The sequence below is a fragment of the Oncorhynchus keta genome, chromosome 11, assembly GCF_023373465.1.
Source record: "Oncorhynchus keta strain PuntledgeMale-10-30-2019 chromosome 11, Oket_V2, whole genome shotgun sequence".
NCBI lineage: Eukaryota > Metazoa > Chordata > Actinopteri > Salmoniformes > Salmonidae > Oncorhynchus > Oncorhynchus keta.
In genome coordinates this window covers 29,933,021-29,951,693 of record NC_068431.1, presented here as the reverse complement: position 1 = coordinate 29,951,693, position 18,673 = coordinate 29,933,021, and the positions used below count along the sequence as shown (strand labels likewise).

The window sequence follows — 18,673 nt, the reverse complement described above, 5'->3', positions numbered from 1 at the left end:
TATCTGAACAGTACAGTCTGTCCGATGAGCTGTGGTTGCTCAACATCTCCAGATAAGATGTGTATGTGAATGAATGGGAATTCACTTGGGGATTTTAGCACTTTTTTTTTTACTCAGTCCTGCTTTATAAGCAAAGTTTCAAGTGCACTCCCTGGGAGACACACAAAACTCTTAACAAACCCACTAAGCTGTAGAATTTCAAAGGGATATGTACTGTGTCTTGAGAATGTCAGGTATGACATCCAGAGTTAAGCGTCTTGGGTTTTATGAATTTATGTTCCCATATCACACACCGCCCCTCATCCAGGCATCCTGAGCATGTAGAGATGTGAGGAGGTGAGATAGATCAGCTCCAGACTGATATCTGGCCTGCTGGCCTTATCTCCCTGTCCCCAGCTGGATCAGATGGCCTCTAACCCCAGACACAGGCCGCTATCAGGCCCAGCAGAGAGAACCCTGCCCTGGGTAGGACAAAGCCGGATGGCTCCCTGCCTGGTCCTCCTCTGACTGACTGGTCATGATTTGTTACACATGAGAGATAAGCCAGCCGTGTGCTGGGGTTAAGCGTGCCACTTAAAAGGCACTGGTTCTCTGTGATCACGAGTGCACTCTCCCGCTACCCCTTAACCCCTAACCCTCATCTCTCTTTCTCTTGTCTGTCTCACGCTCTCATTTTCTTTCTTTTCCTTTCCCTGTATTCAGCTGCTGTCGTTCTTTCCCTTTCTGTGCCTCCTGTCTCTTCCTCTCTCCTTCTTTCTAAAAGAATGACACATGGCCACAGAAAGAGACAAAGTTGATATTTTAAATTATACTTTATTTCATATAAAAACAAAACAATAAAACAAATAAATTAGATATTTCTAAAATAATATTCTTGAGGATTTTTTTAAAGAACATTGTGATTGTTACATAAATGGAATGGAATGTCATGCAGTTGATCCTGACGTTGTGTAGTATGGGAATCAAAACAACAACACTGAAGATCTTTGTGATAAACCTCTCGATGTCGAAGGGCTAAGTTCAATTCAAAGAGGCTGTTCTGAAGCTCATGGTTTGGTTTTCAGTTGGAGGTCATGCATTGGTATAGCTGCCTTACAGGAGAAAAAAATATATATTTGAGATAATTTGCTGAATGTTTTGTTTTATAAAAATGATGACACACCAAATAAATCTCACAACTCAACAGTAAGGATATCAATATACACAAAAAGGTAGCCATCCCTACTGCCCTGCTACCTGAATAGCTTTTGTTATTTCTTTATTTTTACTGTATGAGCATTATGCTTTGCTTTCAGCTGACAACATCACAATCTTTATTCTAAAAATGCTTTTGAGTCATCTGAATGAAAAACAACCCAGGGCAGTTAGATTGTGAAGCTTATCTATATGATTTGAGGTGAACCCTTTGCATTCCCTGGAGGACATTTCTAGAGTTCTTCCCAATGGTAACAGATTTCAGAATTAACATTTGTATATTGAAGATGGTAGCAGGATAAAGATGGCTATCAGTGGGAGCCAGGCATTAACATAATAAGGGACTCTTCATTTGCACACAGGCCCAGGCTGAGGGGCTCAGGCTACCCCTGTATCACCCTACCCTCCCTGTCCCCACAGTGTCCCCACAGTCACACCCATCAGGATTGCCAAAGAGCCTATTGTCCAGGTCCGGCCTCAGCCTGTACCCCTGCAAACACACTGGGCCTGGTTAAAGGGTTTAGAGGGGAAACAAAAGAGGAGGATTCTCCCATTAGAAATCAATCACACTGGGTCTTTCACATTCAGACATGCAGGTCCAGTCCTTTTCTTTTCATACAGCACTGACAGTAGAAGCTGGGCTGCTCCCCCTGTATTCCCACAGTGTCCTGTGTTGAATTGTATTCTTCTCTTTCAGGGCCCAGACCATACTGTTCTTACAGTTAGTTTATGTATGCAACAATTGAAAGCATAAGGGATTGGGGGTCCTGAGGGCTTTGACCGACTGGCCTCAATGCCATGTAAAGCCAGAGCAGAGTACAAACGGGGCTGAGGTTGTTTTGATGAAATGGAATGAGAATCACGACATTTAGTCCGTTAAAACACTTGAATACATTGTTTCTTTCTTCACCTCAGTTGAAGTTGAACACCTTCATTTTCGTAGCATTTAGAATAATTTATAAAAGGTAATTGTCTTTTTTGTGATATGTACATAAAATATGTGTATATTTTAATATATTCAAAGGAAATCAAAAAATTCAGGCACTTTGCTGCCCCTACAGCAACTTTTTAATACAAGAGATCCTGAGATTTAAGACAATTTTAAATAGCAAAATGTAAAATAATCTTATATACAGAGAGATTTATATTTAACAATCAACTTCTCTGTTTTTTTATATCAAAATAAATATTTTTGGTAACACCTTATTTTAAGGGTCTACAATAAATAATTTATAAGGCATTTATAAACCATTTACTAATTATTAGTAAAGTATTTTTGCAGTCCGTAATCTAAAGTGTGCACTATTTATACTTTATAAACACTTTCTGAAGGTTTTGAGTGACCCGTGTCATTTCTCACAAAAAGATGGTAGACATTCCAGCAGTACCTGGTAAAAGAATAAGCATTCAACACAGGATGTTTATGGAAATATATATACATGTGTGAATAACTTGCTTACTAACATTTACAAATGTAGGAATAATTAGTAATAAAATGTGAGAAAACTATTTGTAAATGCCTCATAATGCCTTATGAATGGTTTATTATGGACACTTAAAATGAAGTGTAAACATATTTTTTGTTAAAACATATTTTTCTGGTTTAAAAGTCCAGTTTGGATACCGTTCAGAGACAAGCTCGGATGAGTTTGAGTACAAGAAGCCCATTGTCAATCCTCTCTGTAGAGACCCAAACAAAATAGAGTCATTTTACTATAACACCCCAAACCTGATAAGAAGAAGAAGAGGCAGCCATTTTAGATGACCAGGGTCCTGTAGTGCCAAGGTTTGAGATACTGTTCTTAGGCACAGTCCCAGAGCAGACAGTCCAAGTTACACTTTTCATGCAACATGGTTGTTTTCTAACGCAAACTTCTCCAGGTAATGCCCTTTGAGCCAGAGGACTCCCGTTGGAGCCACAGTCTACCGCAGTGCCGTTTTCATGTCTACCCGAGAATGCACGTCGTGGTAACCCAGCAGACAGGGGTCGGTGGACAGGGCATCGTGGGTAAAGACAGAGTCATTGTCCGAGGAGCAAGAACTGGAGGTGTCCTCGCACGACGGGGAGTACTGTTCAAAAGGTGTCGACAGGTCCAAGTACTAAGAAAAAGAAGTAGGAGAGAAACAGTTAAGTTTGGTAACACTTTGCATTTGTGTTGTTGTGTATTTTATTGTATTTTTAAGCTTGACGTTTGTGTTGTGTGATGTGTAGTAGGTTTGACATTTTATCTGAGACTGTGCTGTGTACAAACCCAGAGAGATTTGGTTTCTAATCTTGAACTACAGGGTGTCTTACAGTAATAAACTAAACTATAGCTGGAACAGTCTGTTGCAACAGGACATCTGGCGAGCAGATTGTGTGTGTGTGTTTGTGTATGTGTATGTGTATGTGTATGTGTATGTGTATGTGTATGTGTATGTGTATGTGTAAGTGTATGTGTGTGTGTGTGTGTGTGTGTGTGTGTGTGTGTGTGTGTGTGTGTGTGTGTGTGTGTGTGTGTGTGTGTGTGTGTGTGAACGGGGATCCAGACACCCACCTCGTCAGAGATAGACAGCAGCACTCTGTCTAGCTCCTCCACCAGCTGTTTGAAGGTGGGTCGTTGTGTGGGCACAGCATGCCAGCACTCCCTCATCTTCATGTAGCTACACACATACACATAGACAGACAGGGCTAGTTAGTATCAGGGTATATACACATAGACAGACAGGGCTAGTTAGTATCAGGGTATACAGTAGCACAGGAGACAGGACACAAAATATATATTCTAAAGGAAGGCAAACGTCCACTTACTGTTTCTTTCTTTCACAACACAGTAATAAATATCAATTTACAACTTCAAGTTGAAGGGTTAGGTGAGGAGAATGCTGTGGTGTGTGTTTGGTAAGTTTTGTATGCACTTATGTGTGTCTACTCACAGTTCGTGTGTGCAGTTGGAGGGTTTGTCCATGCGGTGGCCTTCCTTCAGCAGCTTGAAGAGCTCTTCCACGGGGATACCGGGGTACGGTGAGCCCCCCAGGGTGAAGATCTCCCACATCAGCACGCCAAACGACCACACGTCACTCTGGTGTGTGTAGACTCGGTCGAACAAGGCCTCTGGTGCCATCCACTTCACTGGCAGACGTCCCTGCAAAACAGAACAACCACGGTTAGTGAGCGGTAGACAGGCAGTAAGTCAGTCGGTTGCCACAACGCCAGAGCCGAAGCACCATTGCAGTTCTAGCCTTTCATTCAGTCTTCTCCACTCCCCCCACTCCTCCCATTCCTCCCTTTCTTTCGCCCACTTCCCTTCCTTGTCCCATTTTTCTAATTATCTTCCATTAAGCTGGCTGCCAATCAGTGGGCACACATCAAACATCTGTCTTTAAGAGCATTAAAGCTGCAAACAGGCACAAGCCGACTGAGTGACACTAGACAGAGAGCAGACCGTGTGCTGTGTCTACACATACCAGCAGGGGCTGTTCTAAAAGCTGGCCAGCCAGACTACGCACAGCAGCACAGCCCTGGCACAGGCACTTATATCTGGGTTTAGGAGAGGGACAAGGTGCCACAGAGCCAGTCAGGGGGATAGCAGGATAGGATAACTCACGTTGGTGGTTTTCTTGTAGTAGTCGATCTGGTGTACTCCTCTTGCAAGGCCGAAGTCTGCGATTTTCATGACGTTGTCTTCTGTGACGAGGACGTTTCTGGCAGCAAGGTCTCTGTGGATGCACTATAGAGAGGAGAAACCAGGGTAAAGTCATTGAACATGAAGATAGATATATGTTGTTTTGAGTTTAATGTTAAGTGCTTGTGAAATGATACCCTACAATTAAAGTATTGCAATGACGTGAAGAGGTCTACATTGCGGTTGTCTGTTTCTGCAGGCATCTGGTAAAACCAGATAGGATTGACAAAGAAATTATTCGCTGTAAGTTTCTAAAATGAAAAGACCCGGTCTTAAGTCAACACGCAGCGTCCAATTTTAACCAGACGCACCAAATTAAGTCGACTTTATATAGATCTGGAGGTTTCGTCGAAAAACAATCCCTGTCTGCCAGATTTGAATGGATGTCATTAAGTTTATTTTGGTATTCATTTGAAATTGACGTGGCATTTGGGGATTGGTGGAAATGAGAAAGCCGTGGTTTTGCGGGGGCTCCGTAATGGTGGGGTGGTTGCAGACTGCTGCATTCCTAGCAGGCCACAGAGACAGAAACCCGATGCCGGGGCACAGACACAGCTCTGCGCCTGTTTGCTAACAGATTTATGGCAGTGCTAAAAAGGACAAAGCCCACTGCGGGAGGCAGGACAGAGGGGCAAACAGGGCTCAACCACCACTCCACTGTGGAATGACAGGATGGTGTGTTGATAAGAGAGAAGAGGATAGTGAATGAGGAAGGGAGTGTTGGGGGTAGGAGGGAGGGAAGGAAGGAGGGAGGGGTTTGCAACTTGCTCTTGCTTGTTGTCTGAACCCCTTCAGGCCAAAGACCTTCTATAGAAGGCCAGGTACACATTTTAAACCTGATAGAATACATACGGAGATAACTAAACCCCTTAGGCCAAAGTCATCCATTTGAAAGTCAAAGGATAGAGGTAGGGTATACAAGCTCAATTACTGGCCAAACCCCATTAGGACATAGTACTCACCCTTTTGGAGGCCAGGTACTCCATGCCACGCGCCACCTGGTAGGCACAGGACAGCAGGTCTTTGAAGGTGAGCTGCTCCTCGGGCACTTTGGTCACATCAAAGGTATAGTCCATGCCGGGGGGCCGTCGGGCCCGCAGGTACTCCCTGAGGCTGCCTTTAGATGCATACTCTACCAGCACGTACAGAGGACCTGATGGGGGAGAGGAGAACGTTTGTGACTGAGTCCACCCTCACTGAGGATGCCTGGAGGCATGGGGCCACCATTAATGGCAACTTCAATGAGCAGGGCTAGAATCAAATGAGTGAGGAGCAAAAGTGAGATAGTAGCTTTTGACTTTTGGTTGTCATTATCTGTTGTGGACTTTTGTCCTGAACTAACCTTCTTGTGTGCACACCCCCAGGAGGTTAATGATGTTCTTGTGCTTGTCCATCACCTTCATCAGCTCCATTTCAGATATGAGATCTGACAGGTCTTTGTCTGTGGCATCATCTGGGGAACGAGAAGGACACACATTTGACGTCTTATGAACATATCTGGAAATAGAGTTAATAGTAAATACCAGTCATTGTCCAGTCTCCTCCTAAGAAGATGGTACCTAGCTCATACCTTTCAGCATCTTGACGGCCACAGTGGAGATGTTCTCCTGATGGTCCTTGTTGATCCCATAGGCCTCAGCTCTGACCACCTGACCGAAGCAGCCCTCACCCAGTGGCTTCCCTAAAGTCAGACTGGAAAGAGGAAGGACAATGATGGTCAGTACAGTGTAGATACATTCAATGACCTTTAAGAAACTTCAACAAAACCCCTAACAAATGAGTTAGTCAAAGCAGGACTTACTTCTCCCTGTGAAACTCCCAGTCAGGGTCGTAGGGCAGTTCAAACTCCATGACTCCGGCCAGCATGGGGGAGCAGCTGGAAGACAGGCGGGCCACTCTCATCAGAGACGCACTGGACTTCCCTGACGAGTTGGAATCCACAGAGTACTGTCTGCGGAGGGGGAACTTGGAGAGTTTCTGGACGGGGAGGACATCGAAGGGTTCTCTGCTTGGGTTGACCTGCATGCGACACAGCACCACAATCACGATGGCCATGACCAGAGCCAGGAAGCCTGACGCGTAGATGATGATGTCAGTGTACTTGGTCTCCATTAAGTCCACCTCGTCAGCTACGTCCTCTTCTGTGAGAAGACAATGAGAAGGAAATAAGAGGATTGGTTAGAGACTAACTGTCTCAAGCTCAAGTGACAATTCCTTCTGAACTCCTTTGACGATAGAAAAAGACCTGTAGTATGTTGACCCAAAAGACAAGGGACCATTTCTTCTGAACTCTTCTAGATTCCTTACTTTGGCCATATGTTGCCATACTATTGTTTGAGTAATAAACGTACCTGAGAGGACAGTGAGCCAGGCAGACTGATAGGAGTAGCCGATGGAGTTTCCAGCCAGACAGGTGTACTCTCCAGCATCCTCCATGGTCACGTTAGTCAGGTAGAGAACTTCCACCTCCGACATGTTTAGGCTGCCTGTCTTCAGTATCTGAACGTAAGGAGTCCCGTCTGGACCGTAGCGGTTGCCGTTTCTCTCAATGTGTTTCAGCCACTGGATGTGAGGCTGGGCATCGCTGTAGACCTTACAGAAGAACTGGACATCAGTGCCCACCACCGCTGTAGTGTTGGCTGGCAGACCAGCTTGCAGGATAGGCCTGTGTGGGGAGCGCTCTGAAAACAGAGAGCGAGGTAGCGGGAGGGAGGGTGAAATACAGAGAGAAAGTGTTAGACTTCAGAGTGCATTGAGGATTCCCCTTGACTAGGGGAAGAGTTCAAAGTTCGGCCATGGAGACAGCGAGCGGGAAATTCCTCTGTCTGGAATACCCTAGCCATTGAAGTAAATACTAATCTAAAATTACAGTATTTTAGTGTTCTAACATGTGGCGTTTCAGAGGCATGGAGAGAAAGGCCAGTGGTAATGACCAGTGTTAATCTGACTGATCGCAGTGCAGCACAGCATCGCCAAAGGGGAAGGGACCGATAAGCAGGCAGCGTCTCTCACAACCAATGCCAGCCATACTCAGGCAGTCTCACTAATTGGTTTCATTAGCAGCTTTCTTTTCTAGCCAGGCCAGCCTTGAAGTCTCTCTATCTCTCTCTCTCTATCTATCTCTCTCTCTCTCTGTGTGCATGCTCTTTTCCCCCTCACATAATCCTGGAGACAGTAGTTGACCCCACGCCAGACTGCCAAGCCGGCGAAACAAACTGGCCAGTCACAGGTCAGGGGGAAAACTGGTTGGGACGCTCTCTCTCCCCCCCAGGCCTCTCAACCTCTTTATCCCCGACAGGCCTGATATTTACTGCCTCTGTGTCTCTCTCTCTATCATGAAACATCCCGGTGGACTTCTAAAGCGGGGCGGGTGCTGGTTGAATCGTGGCATCCCCGTGGGCCCAGCCACCCTGGCGGCTCCCTGCTAGTCTCTATCCTCCCTCTGTCTGAGGTGGGCTTTAGAACCTCTGTGTTTCTCTGTGTCTAGTGAGATGCCGCTGGGGCAGAGCGGGGAGAGAGCTGGGATGTGACAGTAATTAAGTCTGACATGTGCTAAGTATCATGGGTCGGCAGTGGCTCCGCGGGGAGACGGGCCTGTGTCTAGATGTCTAGAGTGGGGTGATGATGGGTGTAGGAGGGTGGTGACAATACCGTATAGTACTGTACACGCCATGGAGCTTTGACTAGCTGTGCAGACTTTATAATGAGTTTATGCCAACTTTACTTTCAGTCATTATGGAGAGGCAGACGGAAAGGGCTTGTGTTAAGTTTGACAGAATTTGGTTGAATTAGAGGATGGTGGAGGGAATTACTTTTGCTAATTTCCCATACTATCACTCCCAGCTTTGGGAGTTGAATGTCAGATGAGCAAACAGCAGACTGTGTTGGGTAGGTGAAGAGAGGTTTTTGTTATGAAGTGGGTGAGTGTGTGTTCTTACCCAGCACGTCCAGAAGGTAGCTGTGTGTGATGGAGCCGTATTTGTTCTCCACCAGACAGGTGTAGTTCCCACGGTCTGAAGGCACCACACTCTCCATCACCAGGCTCCAGTGCTGGTGTCTCAACTATAAATGTACAAAACGGACACATTACAAATGGGTGGTCTATACGTTGTGTGTTGGACCGTTCCTATGGATACAAGTTATATGGGCTTGTCCTTTGGAAGTGCTTGTCTGTCTCTATGGTAACTTGTTGTTGATGGATCCAGTTTAAATAGATTCACAATGTGTTACTTCCCTATTGAGACTAAATGTCAGGTACCAGGGTTGAGGCCAAAGTATGTGGAGGTTATACACTAATAAAGAAAACCGCGATCCACTGTCTTTCTCCCCCTCCCTCCTTGACCCTCCTTCTCTTCCCCACCTTAGCCACTCTCTTTCTGTCTTTGCTTCCAGGTTGGTCACTATCTCACCTTGATGCCTCCAATGCGGTGCTCTCCCCTGAACTCGTGTCCGTTCTTCAGCCAGCGGATGAAGGGCAGAGGGCTGCCCATTGCCGGGCAGCGGAACTTGACCGTGTTCCCTGCCGGCACTGCGTACAGCTTCTTCTCCATGCGCTGGGTGTGGGTCCAGTAGGGACCTCTTGTGAAGTAGACCTGGTCATTATCGATCTCAGCTGACGTGTCTTCTAGACCATTGTCCTCATCATCATCACCTGAGCCCAGTGAGTCTGAGAGAGTAGCATAAAGACATGAAAAGAGTTAATAACTTTATCATAACTGATCATTTAGAAAGGGTGAATTTAGAACATAGAAATTGATTAATAGAACCTAAAACTAGATTGGATCCTACATGTATCTCTAAGGCTCAGATCTTATTTTTCTAGATCCAGACCTCACCTGCTACAGTGATGGTGAAGTTCCTCAGGGGCTCCTTGGTTCCCCGGAGGACACACACATACACCCCAGAATCCTCGTACGTCACGTCTGTGATCTCTATAACGCCCCCGCGGATCTGGATGCGGGCGGTGTGCAGCACCCGGGTCCACTCTTTGTACCAGTACACGCCCCCTGGTCGGTTGGTGTCACAGCGCAGCTTGAGGACATCACCTGGTTCCAGGAGCAGGTGCTCATTGGTGTCCTCACCAAGGTCATCCAGGACAACTGCAGGGACAATGGGGAGACAAAACAAAGACGTGAGTATTGACACACGCTGAAAGACACGTACACACACAGTACAATCAGTGGGCACATCTCGTTTTAAAAAGAGTGGCCATTCCCTCAATTATGACCTTTCAATTCTCGCCCACATTATCCCCCTGACCCACCCGACACATACAACATTTTTTTCCCTTGGCGACCGGAGGCCTCTCCACCTCTCTTTGCTCCTTGTTTTGTTCAGCATAGATCATTGTGGGAGTGAGAGCAAGCTAGCTACCTGAAAAAATAAAAGAGAAAGGAAAGATAAAAAGGATGAAGCTAATGAACGTGACAGCGGATGGGCCTTCACAAATAAATCAATGGGGTGGCAATGGTTCAGTGGAGGTCTAAGAGACAGGCTCGGAGAGAAAGCCCCGTTTCAGCCCACCAAACAGCCTCTCAGTCACACAGATGACCCCTGTCATCCTCATTCATACTCCTCTCAGTTCTTTCTAATCCACTGGGATAGAGGCAGTTCAATGGCCATTACCTGCTGGGACTTCAATGGCCGTACTTTGGTCCAGGGAACGAGAGATCAGGGTCTCTAACAGGAAAGACAAGGTATGAGATTAATATACATTGACTTCCAACTAGTTATTGTTGTTAGTCATCAATTACTATCAGGATATAATTGACTATAAAACACAAGGCTACACTGAATGGAAAGCCCTAGAGATCCTATTAAATTATGTATTCTAATTCCTAATTCTATGTGAGAAGCATCCCATAGCCTGATTAATAAACTCTGTTTTACCTGGTAGAACCTGTAGCCAGGCAGACTGCTTGGACTGAAGCTGGTGTCCAGCTTGTGTGGTGGTCTCAGCCATACAGATGTACTCCCCAGTGTCCCCCAGAGAAACGTTGCTCAGTGACAGAGAGTTCACTTTGGAGATGTTGCTCTGGAGTGCCGTCAGAACTCTAAGATGTGGCTGGCCCTCGGCTCCCAGGCGATCTCCGTCTCTCTTCAGCCACTGAACCTTGGTGAAGGCCGGCCGGTGGACCTTACACAGCAGCTTAACCTGTCCCCCTACAACCGCTGTAGTATTCTCCGGGTAATGAGGCAAGATGAGTGGCCGAGGCACTCTCAGATCTGTACAGAGAGAACGAGAGAGGAGAGGAATCGTGAGAATAATTTTTAAAAAAGAGAAAAACTCCCTAGGTTTCAGTTTACATCTAAACGCTTCCATAGAAGTATGTGTTTCTTGCATTTCTCAGCATGCTTGTGTTTGAATGTGGGCTGGTTGGTTGGTGGGTGATGGAGTGAACTGATAAACTGGGGGCTAATGTGTCACGATAAGTGCTCCCCTGGCCTCTGCTCGTTCAGCCATATACGATGTACCCGCTCAGTCAAAACGCTGAAAAGTGCAGATTCCAGGCCAATTTTCTGTGTGATTACTTCCTGCAGCCCCCTCAGTCAGTCAAAAGGCAATCTGTTCCCCCTGCTTGAGGAGCTGCTCTCCCTAACTGCTCTACGAGCCATGCAGAGGTAGAGGAGGAGGAGGAATACACAGGGGAGAGCTAGGCCACCAAGTTAATGGTGAGAGAACAACACGACCCTGTTCACTCTGTAATGCTCCATTTGTAGAGCCAATTCATAATACCATGATTATGCTTTAAGAGGTATCACATATTAAAACCTCAAGACTTGAGCTTTGGATTTAAAAAAATTAATGTTCTTAATGTTCTTGAATTGCCATGATTATCCTCATCATTTGTATGGTTGGTTGAATTCAACTCAAATTAGCAACAACAAAAAATACAGTTCTATTACACTGTAATAAGTACCATATATGTTCCTTGTCCATTAAAAAACTCCCATTCACTTGACTATGAGATTGACCCATCTAGCCATTCGTTTACCATCCCATCACACACTGTGAATTTACTTTGCAGCATAGTATAAAAAGCCGTAGCAACTTGAAAAGTGCCGCTTTCTATTATTCCTGGAAAGACAACGTTTCCCACCAAGTACACAGAACCATGCTAATGAACTTGTGAGGACATGGAGAGGCCTGTGGCCTTCATTTGAACTCACAGCTGAGTGTGAATAGTCACCAAGTGTCGAGGGGACAAACACAACACCACACAAAACATTTCACTGGTGTGACTCGAACTGGATGGGGGAACTACGCTGGGTTTGACCATTTGGCCATCAGATGCACTCGCCTCTTTCATGACTAGAGTTCCTTTAGAGGTGAATCCATGGTATGCTATGGTTTGTTTATTTCCTGGGTGGCACATTTGGCAATATAAGTCTTCTACATTAGTATCCTTTCACCACAAAGGAAATGCTGAGAACCAACTGCCATAACGCAATATTATCAGTAATATACTGACTCTTTCTCAACAGTGAGCGATAATATTGTACCCACGTTGCTTACAACACATTAGGACAGACCAGTGATTAACCAGTTCAAATGCAAAGTATCCTACATGCCAATGAATTTTGATCTATGTCATATCTGCAGGGGATATATTCCTCAGTAAATCACAGTCAACGCCTGAGTGTGAGCAGCACTGTTCTACGTTAGCACACTGATGCCTGTGCTCTGGAACGATGTGTGTGGCACACATTTCACTCCTCCTCCACGAGAAAAATATCACAAAGTTCATCCTGCAGCCACACTTAAAAGAGTTCACGGCTACCTCTGTTCTCTCTCTCATTCTCTCTTTTTTTTCTGGTTGGTAAACAGGAACTTTCCTGGATGGTGTTGCAGTGCTGAATTATTACCGTTGTCCAATGAGTCAAATGTTTTCTGGCACAGATTTAGTGCTGCATTCTCCACGTGAGCTTTTCCACGGAGTCTTAACAAACAGGCCCATTGAAAAACTACCAGGGTTCACCTTACACAGCCCCCTCTCCCTGTCTTACCACTCTCACTGCTGTGGTAGCCGAGGGGTTTATCATCAGTGAACTGTATTTAAATCTTTTGGAAGTTATTTACTGTGCTTGGACTCTAAACAGCTGTGAATAATGCAAATAAGTTTATCAAAGTTTTTGAAATAAACCCCAGACTAGAGTAGGGCTTCCTCCATTCCTGATAGTGATCAGTATAGGGGCTTAAAAAAGACCCCAGCTCCTGTGAGCCTGGAGGGCTGCAATTTACCAAGCCTGTAGCCAATCTGCACACATCATAACAATACTTAGAGCAAAATGGATGGCTGTGGCAGGTAATACATGAAGACAGGCATGTGTTTGTAAAGCATCAATGGAAGGCCCCCCCACCATCCTCTCCTCCCTACCCTCCAGACAAATTTACACTTCCGAGCCCCAGGATCTAGGAGGGATCAGATAGCATGGTTTACGGCAGATAGCATGGTTTTTTCCCATCCTTACCCATCCTTACCCATCCTTACCCCCCCCCCCCAAAAAAAAAAACGATTACAACCTTTCTCCTTCCTTTCACCTTGAATTCGACTGGATAACACCTTCCCTATGGCTCGCTGCTCTCCTATAAATAGACCAACCTAACGAATCAAAGGCTTACTGTACTGTACCACTACGGGCACTTTTTTACTTCCCCGAGCGAGAAGTGTTCATTGAATGGCCTTTCTATTATTTTTAAAGCTTTTGTTGGTGGTTTATTTTATTACTTGTCTGAGCAGAACTGAGCAACCTCACTTGAAACATTAAGCTGGGAAGTATAGACTTGAGAGATGTATTTTAAGAAACTGCATAGTTGAGAAACCACCCTCTGGGAGAATGCAACCAGTGGTCCATCAGCAAATCATTCTCAAGAGGGCTTCAGACCATTCATCAGTATAGGAGAAATAACATATAAGAACAACCGTCTTGGCAATGTTTAGAAACCTACCTTTTGTTTTTACGTCTTCTGGCCCGATGGCTTTGGTCAGGAGTCCAACAGTCAGACAGAGTATGACGATGCAAACCGTATAGACATTCACCATCTTGCAGGTGTGTGTGATAGCAAAATAATGAAGGGGAGCTAACCCTGGCGTCACACACCGATTCCGGGCATTGGCAAACTCAACACACACACACCAAAAAACGGACCTGGAAGGACAACACAGAGTAAGACAGTCAGTCAGTCATTAATTTAAATTGTAGCATGTGATTTCAGTAAGTAGCACTGAAATTGTTTGTGGGATATAGCCTTGTGAATAGGTAGTGATAGAAATAGACTCTTTTAGACTGGCCTTGTATTCTTATTAAACTGGTGTCCTGACTGTCCAGTCATTAAAGCACATTGTCCACTGTCCCCTGCATCATGAATAACTAAAGGGTGTGAATGTGCGGCTGGAAGAAAGGTGCACAGCCTGTCTGGAATCAAATCAAATTTTATTTGTCACATACACATGGTTAGCAGATGTTAATGCGAGTGTAGCGAAATGCTTGTAATAATAATGGGCCGTTACTATGAAAACACTTGAGACTTGCCAGGAAGCTATTGGGGAGCAACAATAGCAAATTCACAGGCACACTCAACACAACAGACAGGCCAGAACAGAGAAGAAAAATAAGCCTACACATGTCATTTTTCCCCGAGCCCCCTAAATAATCAGCCTGCCTCAAAGACTAGGCATAACATTTATATAACATAGTAAAAGTAAACATGTGACACTCAAATGAGTATGATATGTTAAGTAAGACAATGGTTAAATGGTTAAATGGTTAAATGGTTAAATGGTTAAATAAGACAAAATGTTACTAAGAAACCATAACTAAAGGAGGGAGGTTGGTCTAGCAACCCCAAGGTTGAGTGTTTGAATCACATCACGGATAACGTTAGCATTTTAGCTACTTAGCATGTTAGCTAACCCTTTCCCTAATCCCTAGCCTAGATAATGTTAGCCACCAAGCTAACGTTAGCCCCAACAAATTGTAATGCGTAACATATCATATGTATTACATCATACAAACTGTAATTCATATCATACGAAATGGATGCTGGACATCCACAAATTACTAGCCTACATACCATACAAGATGTAACATACTAAATGGAGGGAGACAGATCTACATTTACTATGTTACGTCTGCCATTGAGTCCAGGTTGAAATAATCTAGTGAGGATGTATTCAACATTAAACTATTTTTTAGAGTAGACTGTTCTTATGATGACAAAAAAAACATTTTGATTTGATGGAAATATGTTTATTTTTTATAATCGCGTGACAGGGGACCAAAGTTGGCAACAGGAACAACAGGAACAAGACTGAGCGGCGTGATTATTTTTGTCCAGGTGCCATGACGCCAACCGAACCGAGCCGGGCCAACTGTGCACAAGGCGCCAGTCCTGGAGTGTTCCATGCATACCATGTGCGTGCCGCCATGGCGCACACAGTTTAATAACTATCCCGTGAATGAACTATCCTATTCTTTCTCCATTTAGAACTGTGTATGTGGGGGGGGGTATGTGGTCTTATTTACGGTGCGTGAAAGGTGAGTTCATCTCGATGTGGTCCCATGAAGACCATGAAATAATCTGTGTTTATGACAAAAGCACCAAGTGAAATATAAACATGCCTTCAATGTCGTGGAGGATCTACACAACCGGTTAATTTGTTTGCGATCATTGATTCGCTTTAGCCGTTACAATGTTGTTGTCATAAATCAAACGATGTCTTCTGCTCCTTTACCTTCCAACAACTCTTTCTGTAACATTTTAACTAGATGATCATCGTGAGAAATTCGCTATAACTTAAATCAGTTTCTCAAGGCGCGTTACAATTATTGCCTATAAGCCTATCTTTGTAGCCCAACTGATATAACCAATCCAAAGTGTCCAGTTGGTTTATCGCATAAACTATTGGGAGAGAAAACACAACAACACCATCATCCATGCATGTCATGTTTGTGCGCGTCTGTTTCACACGCTCCCAAAGTCAATCAAATCGATATGACAGTGAAAACAATGTCGTAACTCTTTACTGCACAGATACTGCCACATTCAGCAATCTCTCATTCACTTGTGAGCAAATTCTGAAATTGAAGGGGGTTTTGCAATGTCAAAAAGACATTACAAGAACAGAATTATGGCTGTATTATCATGCATTTCATTAAAACGCTTACATTAGACTAACCGAATCACACTGTCTAATATAGGCCTGATGGTTGGTTGGTTATGTTTTTTTAAAACATAACCAACCATGGTACTCTTTGCAAGAAAGGTTATTCATGACCTAGTACAATGTGTGGAGTTCAAATCAATTTGGCAATGAAACGTAATTATGCAACCTCGCGGGTCCAAGGAAATCGTATTACCTTTTTTGTCGGTCTTTGCTCTTAATGATCAATCCTTGATAAAGTATATTAGGCACCAGAATATCCAAGTTCCATTCGATCGATGTGAATATTGGGCTTCTGTTTCTTGGTGATTGCCTTTTATGTGGGTCCCGGTGAAAACCTCGGAGATACACTTATACATCCATCAAAACAACCATAACATGAAGGACAGCTGCCGGTGTGGAGCAGGCAGGGAAGCGCTGATCCTTGGAACTGGGGCGCAAAGTCCACTTCACCCGGACCCAATTGTGTTCTCACAGCAGAATGAGGCTTGCGCGCCTGGCTCCTTATTTCGGGTTCATGCTGCTGAAAGTGCTACATCCATAAGGAGAGACTTCGGGCAACTTGCTACTCAATTCACATTTCCCCTCTTGCGATTGGAAGGAACAAGATCCGTGTTGGTTGCTGCAAATAGAAACAGATAAATCTCCGATGTTCTCGGTGTAGTCCCTTATATCGCTCCTTTCTCAGTCAACAGCGCTTCAATAATAGAGCAGATGTTGGTCAATCTTTGCGCACCGTGGTTTGCGCTTCAATAGCTCAGAGTCCGTGCATAAATGAGTTGGTCCCAACAGAGCGCAGTACATTTAAAAGCGAGCTAAATCTCAATTAGGCTAGCTAGCCACTCTGGTAATGGTGCGGGGTAGCTTTCTGATGCGTCTCGCTGCCGATCCGACTCCACTGCACTGTGAGCGCAAGAGTCACAACAATGGACTAAAACGAGCGAGAAGAGGGAGGAGGGGGTAAGATTCTGTAACCCCCACCCCCAAAACAAATCCCCTCAGAGGCTGCCCCCTCGGTGACAAATATAAACCAAGATCTCTGCCGCCTCCACTCCATTTACCCCAAATCCAATATCTTAATTGACAGTTTCTCTCGATTGTTGTTCAATTACGTTTAATGTCTCATTTGAGGCAGATTTAATACTTGACTATAGATTATTATTTTTAAACGTAGGCTATTAGACTTTTGGTTTTAAAAAACAAATGAATTAAATATATTCTTCTTGAGAAATAAGTCAAAACCATAACCTGAATAAAAGTTTCACTTATATGCCTATTTGTTATTTACCCATTTATTTCCCATATTTGGCAAATCACTGGAAAGGTAGGACAATTGTCCTTCTCATATGCAAATTAGGTTGTTTTTGTGAGATAGCTTTATATTGTTCCTTCATTTATTACATGTTAAATTGGGGTGTAAACAAATAGGACATAAAAGGTACTTTGAAACACATGCAATTATAAGGTACTTGTTTTTGTAGGTCTATTTAATAGCTGCAAATTGACCTGCTTAATTGCATCATTATGGTATAAAGCAATCCAAGGTAGGCCTAATCCCTTTAATTGCAGTTAGAGCCAGAACACAAGGCTTAATTAATTTATACATTTAACAAATCACACTGTCAGCTGCTAAACTGTAGTTTAGTTCCTTTAAACCTTTACATACTCATGAGAAGATTTGTTTTAGTCAAGTACTTTCTTTTATTGAAATGCAATCTTTTTTATTCTTAAATTATTCTTATTTTATTTTTGCATTTTGCAGGTACAGGATGAGGAGAGAGAGTGTAGCACACAGCCCATGCGCCAGCCCCGGTTGGGCTACTCTCATGGGCAAGAGCTCTAACGTTCTGCCAACAAATTTCAGCTTGAGAGGGGAACACGAACTCCTTTCATGTCAGACACAATGGTGTGAGAATGTGGGCCCCATCCAATGCACGCACGTAGACACACAAACACACACACACACACACACACACACACACACACACACACACACACACACACACACACACACACACACACACACACACACACACACACACACACACACACACACACACACACACACACACACACACACACACACACACACACACACACACAAACAAACACACACACACACACACACACCTCAAGTTCATGCCATGCCAATGGTCTGCTTAAGACAGAAACTAGTCTAATATTTCTATCCTGTTTAATCAACGGCTGATTTTCACTCCACTGTGCTCTACTGCCATGCTACTGACTGAGGACTGGATGATACTGTCCCCATGCCAGAGCCCCTCAATGTGGCACAGTGAGCGTTCCCTGCTCGCTATTGGCCTTTCTGTCTGTTGCCTGACATCATGCTATAAAGCAACGCTGCAGGATAGATACCTGTGCTGTGGCCACAAGAAAAGGGCAACCAGTGAAGAACAAACACCATTGTAAATTCAACCCATATTTATGTTTATTTATTTTCCCCTTTGTACTTTAACTATTTACACATCCGTACAACACTGTATATAGCCATAATATGATATTTGAAATGTCTCTATTCCTTTGGAACTTTTGTGAGTGTAATGTTTACTGTTCATCTTTTTTTGTCTATGTCGCTTTTGTTTATTATCTGTTTCACTTGTTTTGTCAATGTTAAGATATGTTTCCCAT

At 44.2% G+C, this 18,673-nt stretch overlaps 1 protein-coding gene across 1 annotated transcript; it reads right to left on the bottom strand.

Annotated features, from left to right (window-relative positions):
• Positions 1-793: 793 nt before the first annotated feature.
• LOC118390046 (fibroblast growth factor receptor 4-like) lies at positions 794-16,991 on the bottom strand. The gene is made up of 16 exons (XM_035780197.2): positions 16,221-16,991; positions 13,810-14,009; positions 10,749-11,084; positions 10,485-10,538; positions 9,695-9,958; positions 9,269-9,525; positions 8,798-8,921; positions 7,211-7,540; positions 6,661-7,000; positions 6,430-6,551; positions 6,202-6,312; positions 5,822-6,012; positions 4,782-4,904; positions 4,111-4,319; positions 3,732-3,837; positions 794-3,294 (listed from the first exon to the last, which is right to left on the bottom strand). The coding sequence occupies exons 2-16, from the start codon at positions 13,901-13,903 to the stop codon at positions 3,118-3,120; spliced, it is 2,838 nt and encodes a 945-aa protein (XP_035636090.1). The 5' UTR covers positions 13,904-14,009; positions 16,221-16,991; the 3' UTR covers positions 794-3,117.
• Positions 16,992-18,673: the final 1,682 nt, after the last annotated feature.